The sequence below is a fragment of the Myotis davidii genome, unplaced genomic scaffold (genome assembly GCF_000327345.1).
Source record: "Myotis davidii unplaced genomic scaffold, ASM32734v1 scaffold2305, whole genome shotgun sequence".
Taxonomy (NCBI): Eukaryota; Metazoa; Chordata; class Mammalia; order Chiroptera; family Vespertilionidae; genus Myotis; species Myotis davidii.
The window spans coordinates 147,823-156,028 of record NW_006296075.1 but is presented as its reverse complement, the minus strand read 5'-3'; the positions used below and the strand labels follow the sequence as shown (position 1 = coordinate 156,028).

General features: G+C 55.3%; 1 protein-coding gene across 1 annotated transcript in view; it reads left to right on the top strand.

Annotated features, from left to right (window-relative positions):
* LOC102760475 (bone morphogenetic protein 8B) overlaps nt 1-1,675 on the top strand; it is a 5,780-nt gene extending 4,105 nt beyond the window's left edge. Inside the window, exon 3 of the mRNA XM_015568672.1 lies at nt 25-1,675. Coding sequence (XP_015424158.1) covers nt 25-174 — 150 coding nt within the window. The 3' untranslated portion in view covers nt 175-1,675. The remainder of the gene's footprint in view (nt 1-24) is intronic.
* The last annotated feature ends 6,531 nt before the right edge of the window (nt 1,676-8,206 follow it).

The window sequence follows — 8,206 nt, the reverse complement described above, 5'->3', positions numbered from 1 at the left end:
CGTCCTCCCCCCCTCCCCGGCCAGGTGCACCTGATGAAGCCAGACGCGGTGCCCAAGGCGTGCTGCGCGCCCACCAAGCTGAGCGCCACCTCCGTGCTCTACTATGACAGCAGCAACAACGTCATCCTGCGCAAACACCGCAACATGGTGGTCAAGGCCTGCGGCTGCCACTGAGGCCCCGCCGGCCGCTGCGGCGTCTCCCGCCGGGGTCAGCCCCGCTCCAGAGGCGGAGGCCCTCAGATGCCACCGTAGCTCTGGAGGGGCCGAAGGGAGGGCTCTCCTATCTGCCCCATTCAGCCAGGGTCTGGTCGGTCCTCTCCAGCCCCTGCGCCCCTTCCCCAGGTCTGTGGTTTGTCCCACCCCAACCTGTGGGGACGGCTGCACACAGCAGCCATGGTGTCAGCACAGGGGCCTGTCTTAGGACTGTCCTTGGCCTTCGTGGCCCATACTGTGGATGACCCAGGCCAGTCTGAGTGTACAGCTGGCTGGTTGGGCCAAGGTTCGGGGGTGGGAGCAGGGGTTGCCCCTTTCCAGGACAACATGGGCATTTCCAGGGCCGAGACACGTGCATGTCCTCAGTAGTAAGCACATCAGAGAAAGAACAAGCCAGAGGGGCTCCTGCCCTGGGCCTGCCCTCCTGCCTGGAGAGGCCTGACTCCCAGAGAAGCAAGAAATCTCAGGGGCTTCCAGTTCCTTCACTGCCCCCAGGTGGGGCTCAGCACTGGACAAAGGTAACTCTTAGCAGAAGCAAGGGCAGTGTGTGCAGCGAGCGGCGGTGCTGGCAGACTCGCGGCACAGACCTCACCACTGCCCAGCCTCTCCCCATGGCCGTCAGTGAGCACCCGGGTTCTTTCCCCGCTGAATGTGGACAGGGTCTCAAAAACCTCAACACAAACCTTTCAGAGCTGAGACGAACAGGCTTCCGCTCCTCCCTGTAGGGAGCAATGCATTCCCCGGAGCAGAGGGCCTAGGCCACCTCTGGCCAGGCAAAGGGCAAAGGTGGCCACCGTCGGTGTCTGCTGGAGTCTAGAAGGTAGGAACAGACTGCTCACCCTGTGCCCTGTTTCTTGGGGCCTGTGAGCCCAAGAAAAGGCCTCTGTCCCAGGGGAGTGACAGGCGGTAATTAGGGTGAGCTGGGTGGGAAGGTTCCCGGAAACCACTGTTCTCCTTGGAGCAGCCGAGGCAGTGGGAGTGTTGATTTGATTTCTAACTTGCTAACCCTGTAATTTACCTGCTGGAGCAGACAGTCCAGCTGCCTGAACCCTGAAATACTGTGTCGTTAATAGCAGATCCTGGGCCCACCCCAACCCACAGGCACGGCCCACAGAGGCAGAACGACCCGTGTGCCCAAGGACACGCACCCTGGGATCCACTCTGCACCCTGAGGGCAGGCTCCGGGAGAGCAGGTCTGGGGCAGGGGTGGAGGCTGGGCCAGGCTGCAGCCCTGACCCCTGGACCGGGAGGTACTCTGGGAGAGATTGCCGAGGAAGAGGCCCTTCCCGTGTACACAGAGGATAGTCCCAGACTGTCTGGAAGGCAGGGAGCTCCCCATTCGCCGGGGGCTTTGAGCTCAGGCTGGCAGGGATCGGACCAGGCATTGGCAGGAATGTCAGATCTGTATTCTGGTTCCAACTCAGCCAGCCACTGACCTGTGTGCTGTCTGAACATCTCCCTCCTTCCAACACCAGGGCAGGGGGGGCCTGGAAACTGCCTACATGTCAATATTTGGGCTCTGCTGTGCCTCACACATAACTTGGCACAGTTAAGGGTGCCAGGAAAGTGCGTGAGATGAATGTTTTAAAGATGCAGCCTGCCTCGCCCAGCGAAACAGGAATGAGATACGAATCCCTTCACTCAGTTGAGCTGACAGTACAGCAACCGTGGCTTTCCTGTGACTTCCAGCACCGTCAGCTATCCCGGAGGCCACCATACAGCATCCAGTGGAAAAGGCCTCGGGGAAGGGAGACGTCACAGACGCAAAGCTGAGAGGTGGCAGCGCTGTTACCAAGGCCACCTTGTCGGTTGCCTGGCAGCCCAGGTTACATTTGAGGCTGCGCATTAGAAGCATGAATAAGGGAGGGCGCCTCAGGCCCACTGACGGCAAAGTAAACGCTGACACAGGATGCAAAGGCAGGCGAGGGGGGCCACTCCATGCGGGAAACTGCTGTTCTCAGCACCCCTCACAATCGGACGCAGCCCTGGCCGATGCCAGCTTATCAGGCACAGCTCTCGTCTTTCATGTTTGTGGGGAAGTGGGTAATGTGCCCCGAGAAATTCCCTACAATTTCACAGGAAAGGAGGCTGTCACCAGACCTGGCAGCAAATCCCAGCTCGGCCTCTTAATTCGACTACGTTACGTAACCTGCGTTAGCGGTCTTCCCTGCAGAAAGGGTGTTGCTCCTGCCCTTGCAGGGCCGTGATGGGGACCAGGCTGTGCACAGCGCACTTGGCACATCTGAGCATGTGTGTGCAGTGAGTAGCATCTATCAGTGGTCTTATTTCAAAATAATTTGCAAATGTGGGCCTCCGTGTGTGCCTACTCCAACTCACTCTTCCGAGTCTCAGGTTGCCACCTGGACACCTGGAGGTGCTGGTGTCTTCTCCTCAAAGCTGTGCTCTCCCTAAAAATCTAAACTTGGTAATTTTTGTTTTAAAGTGGGTAATCTCTTGGTGTGAGGGGCGGGCTTGCACCTCCCCTGCCTGTGGAGCCCTGGCCAGCAGTGACCGGCGGTGTCCACCTGCGGCCTCATGGGAAGTTGAAGGGAATGACTCTCTGGGAGCCTTGAGCAATCATTTGACTCTCTTTGCTAGGTTTTCCCTCATGTAGGAAATATTACATGTATGCTGAGGAAAATATTACATGTATACTGAGGAAATGTCTGAGAATAAAAAACGGTATGAGCACACATAACCCCACCACAGAGAAAACTATAATTAATGATTCCTCCAGGCTTTTTTATTGGCACATGTATGTCTTTATACATAAGATACAGATATTTTACAAAGTAAGAATCATATCCTATGCACTGCTTGGTGATCTGACTTATTCAATTTGATATATTCTGAAATTATTAAATATTCTTTGAAAACATAATTTAAGCAGCATTCCACATCTAGACCTGCCTTTTTTTTCTTACAAACCAGGTCTCAGCGGTCCTCCCAGAGGACAGGGGAAGAGACCACCCCCGCGGTCCCTGGGCTGGCCCTGCAACCTCACCTCAGGGTGAGCACCTGTACAAGGGTCAGGGTGGACCCGGGGGTGAGCAGCCAGCACCCTATTGTCCCCCACACCAGCCTCCTGGCCCCCCACCTGTTCCCACCTGCCCAGGACACCAGGGAAGCCCAGTGAGCGACGAGGTCCCCCACAGCCTCTCCCTGGTCTCTCAGGGTTGTGAGACCAGCCCTCCCTCCTGCCCAGCCTGCTCCATGTAGCAGCATTGTCACACCCAGACTGGCCATGCCCTGAATGGCTGCGATTCTCCTGGCCTCCCTGCTGCCGGTCCTGGCAGCTGTGACTGACCGCCTGTGAGCGGGACGCCTAGGCCAAGCAGCAAGGGTCTCTGCTGGGAACACTGTGGGCCGTGCAGCGAGCTCCCGATGCCAGAGGTGGGCTCATCCATCCCTCTGCAGGAGCAGGCCTGGGACACGGGGCCACAGGCCAGTGGGCCCCTCTGCTTCCCTCCCCTCCAGGCTCAACCTGATCTCAACCCAAAATGAGAACCAGCCCCGCGGTTTCTGAATGTCGAGATTTGATTCAGGCGGCGGGAGCAGTGGCAGCCCTGGAGGTTTTTGGGGCTCAGCCTCAGCATGAGAGGTCGTGAGGGGGCCTAGCCAGCCCCAACTGTGCAGGTGAGGCCGGCCTCACACAGGCTACAGACCGTGGCACCAGACTTCAATTTCCAGGGGGAGGGGAGAAGGCTTCTCTTTCTTTTTTAAGTTTGGACCGCTTCACGCACTTGCGTGTCATCCTTGCACAGGGGCCCTGCTAGTCCTCTTATTCCTCCATTGTTAGTATACGTGCTGCTGAAGCGAACACAAGGCTTGTTTCTTACGTGTCCCCAGCACCAGGCACGGTGCCTGGCAAAAGAAGGGCCCTGGCACTCTGCGGTCGCAGCTGTGACCCCTGGCTCGGTGGCTCAATGAACCAGTAAACAGGCCCGAGACTATGGGGACCCATTAGACTCAAGACCAGCAGGTGTGAGAGCAGAACTGCAGTCTGGCTAACCCAACGCACCTGTCAGGTACTAGGAGGGCACCTGCTCTGACCTCTGCTGCTCTGCATGGTCCAACGAGGGTGTGCCTTGGGGACAGCCTGGGAGGAGGGAGCAGCAGGGGAGGGGCAGGACAGACAGTGACAGCTGCAACCTCCGGAAATGCTGGGACCTGGCTAGCAGGCAGCTGTACAGGAACTGGGGTTTGTTTTACCAGGAGAAAGGCCACGCACAGCCGTCCACGGTGGGGAGGGTGGCACCTGTGCTTGGAAGAGCCAGGGGAAGGCCAGGCCGCGCCTGCAGAGGAGCTGCTCCAAGCTGAGCCCGAGGAGGCCACGGCACAGACCCCCGTTAACAGGTGCTGGGTCCCCGGGGCTGCCGGATCCTGGATGTGCGGGGCGGTGCAGAGAAGGCGCCTCTCACACGTACTCCCTCCAGGCCACAGGGCGCCGCTCTGCTGTCCCACGGGCTGTGCACCGAGGCCTGGGCAGCACCCACCTCGATCTGCCGCAAGACATCCAGGCCTTCCGTGACCTCCCCGAACACCACGTGCTTGCCGTCCAGCCAGTCCGTCTTGTCACACGTCAGGAAGAACTGGGAGCCGTTGGTGTTCGGGCCGGAGTTGGCCATGGAGAGCAGGCCTGGGGGGGAACGAGCAGTCAGTCCCTCCACCCGGCTCCCTCAGCCAGGCCCACGCTGGGACGGACAGACCATGTGATGTCTTTCTTCCCCTCAACTGACAGCCGTGCAACGGTGAGCAGGGTTTCAATCACTTTATCCGGATTTAACCCTCCATTCACTCAACAAACACTTCCTGTCTACTTTGTAACCAGATCCCTGCTGAGCCTGGGGACACGGTCCCAGCTCAGGGGAGCTCAGTCTAGTGGAAAAGAGTCACTGAGGCCTTGGCTGGTTTGGCTCAGTGGATAGAGCGTCAGCCTGTGGACTGAAGGGTCCCAGGTTTGATTCTGATCAAGGGCACATGCCCAGGTTGCTGGCTCAATCCCCAGTAGGGGGGATACAGGAGGCAGCCAATCAATGATTCTCTCTCATCATTAATGTTTCTATCCCTCTCCTTTCCTCTCTAAAATCAATTAAAAATTTTTTTTAAAATATCTTTACAAAGTAAAAAAAATTCTTCTGTAAAAAAAAAAGAGTCACTGAGAAGAGAGCTGTGCCGACAGCCATGACACAGTGAGGCCAGGGACACAGACACCTGTGCAGGGACCGGACGCAGAGGTAGCCACACAGGGACCATGTGTGTGTGCATGTGCACCTGTGTGTGATGTATGCTGGTGCGCTATCACGGAAGGCTCCCTGGAGGAGGGGCCATCTGAGTGTGTCTAAGAGGCCCAGGTTGGTGGGCTGAGGGCATGCGGCACGAGGCGCTGCAGCTGGTGCGTGGTGGTGAGAAAGCCGCTCTTTCCGTTGGGCCTCGGCACGGTGCCCCTGTGGATGGACCATGTCCCACTCCACTCTCAATGCAGAGCAGGGCAGGGTGTCGCACACCTAACAGACCAGCCTGCGAATGTTTTAAATAATCAAGTACTTATTGTGTGTTTTCTATGTATCAGCCACTGTTCCAGACACTGTGGTGAAAGGAAAGCCCACATCCTACCTAATGAGGCTGCATTCTCAGAAGGGAGACAGAAAACAAATAAGTAAAATAAATGTATAATTTCAGGCAGTAAGTGTGTGACGAAAGGTAAAGCTGACTCCACAGGGTGAGATGATAGGGAAGTCCACAGAGAGCCAGGTCAGGGACCAGGTGACATGTGTGACACCTGAAGGAAGTGAGGGCGCACCCTGGAAACTGGAGGAGGAACACACTTGTGGACCCTGAGGGGTGAACTGTGGGGGCAGGTGCGGTGGGGACGCAGAGGCGGAGCAGCAGGGCGGTGAGGTGAGCAGGAAGGCGCCAGGTCCAGGGTGCTTGGCCCTGCTGGATGGATCCTTTGGGCAATGCGGCCGGGAGGGCTGTCAGCAGAATGACGTGACTGGGTTTCTATTTAGAAGGGCCCCCTGACTACCTCTCGATATTAGACCACCAGAGGCAAGAGCAGCCTCGAGGCAAGCTCCGAAGACCTTGGTGGTGGAGGAGGTGATGGAAGACGCTGACGCAGGGTGACGGAGAGGAGGGGTCAAGGATGAGTCCTAAGTTTCTGACTCACCAGCCGGGTATGTGGTGGTGGCACTGACTGAAACAGGAAGAGCGAGAGGAAGAGTTTGGCGAGAAGAGCAAGAACTGCTGGGGGTGTTCAGCCTGGACTGAAATATGGGGGTAACTTTCAGAGAAGATGGAAAGCCCCGGGGATGGGCCTGTCGAGGACAGGGGTTCGAAACAGGGAAGCACTGCCCCCTGGAGGCTACTTGGAAATCGCAAGGTATGTTTTTGGTCAGTAATAGTGGGGGAGGGGGAACAACGGCATTAGCAGGAAGTGAGCCAATGCCCTGCGAAAAATGATGGTGTTGGGGGAGCAGAAGACTGTCATGTTTTATTTTTTATTTTTATTTTTTTAATATATTTTATTGATTTTTTACAGAGAGGAAGGGAGAGGGATAGTTAGAAACATTGATGAGAGAGAAACATTGATCAGCTGCCTCCTGCACACCCCCTACTGGGGATGTGCCCACAACCAAGGTACATGCCCTTGACCGGAATCGAACCTGGGACCTTTCAGTCCACAGGCCAAAGCTCTATCCGCTGAGCCAAACCGGTTATGGCGACTGTCATGTTTTAAATTAAACTCCTCGAATGATTTTCTTTAAACTATGGGCAATTATGACCGTAATATTTTTTAAAAGGCTAGACTGAAACAAAAGGATCCTTTATGTGTAAAAAGGATCATTATGAACATTTAAGAAAATCTGACACACAACAATGAATAGTAGTTACCTCTGGGAAATGGCTGCAGATAGCTTTTAATTTATAACCTTAAAAATAGTAACTTTCGAAGAAACCAAGATGGCGGCATAGGTAAACACCGGAGATTGCTGCCTCGCACAACCACTTCAAAAATACAACTAAAAGACAGAACGGACATCACCCAGAACCACAGGAAGGCTGGCTGAGGGGAAATTCTACAACTAGAAGGAAAGAGAACAGCACACCGAGATTCAGAAGAGGCGCAGTGCAGAAAATACAAAGATGCAGAGGTGCGTGTGGAGCGGGCTGGCGGTTGAGGACGCGGTTGTCTGTTTCAATTGGGGGGGGGGGGGAGTCTCAGGCTCTGAGCTCCAGTTCCGGGCGAGTCTCTGGGGACCCAGACGCAAACTGGAGAAGCGGGACTGTCTGGCATCAGTCGGAACTCAAGGGCAGCTTTCTCTCCGAGGTTTGCAGCGGTTGCTGGGACTCTGAGAGGCAGAGCCTCTGCGCATGGGACTGAGAGCAGCCATAAATGCTCGCTCCGCCCGCCCTGGTGATCCCTGGGACCTGCCCGGCCCAAGCCTTGCAGGGAGGCATTTGCTGGTTAGCCTCAGGCAGAGGCTAGAGAAGCGCGGCCCTAGAGATCCAGCACAGAAGTTCTCCCACTGCAGACACAGCTGATTCTCATAGCCAGTTGGCCTGGAGGTCAAATCCCCCCCAGTATTACCTACAACAATCAAGGCTTAACTACAACAAAGACTGCGTACGAAGACCACTAGGGGATGCCCCAAGAAAGCATAAAAAACGCGGAGACAAAGAAACAGGACAAATGACAGAAATGGAGGATATAGAGTTCAAAACCACACTTTTAAGGTCTCTCAAGAACTGTCTAGAAGCCGCAGATAAATTTAGTAAGGCCCTCAAAAAGACTGGTGAGACCGCCGATAAATGTAGTGATATCCTCAAGAAATCTAATGAGACCCTCGATGTTGTGATAAAGAACCAACTAGAAATTAAGCATACACTGACTGAAATGAAGAATATTATACAGAGATCCAACAGCAGACTAGAGGATCGCAAGAATCAAGTCAAAGATTTGAAATATGAAGACGTAAAAAACACCCAACCG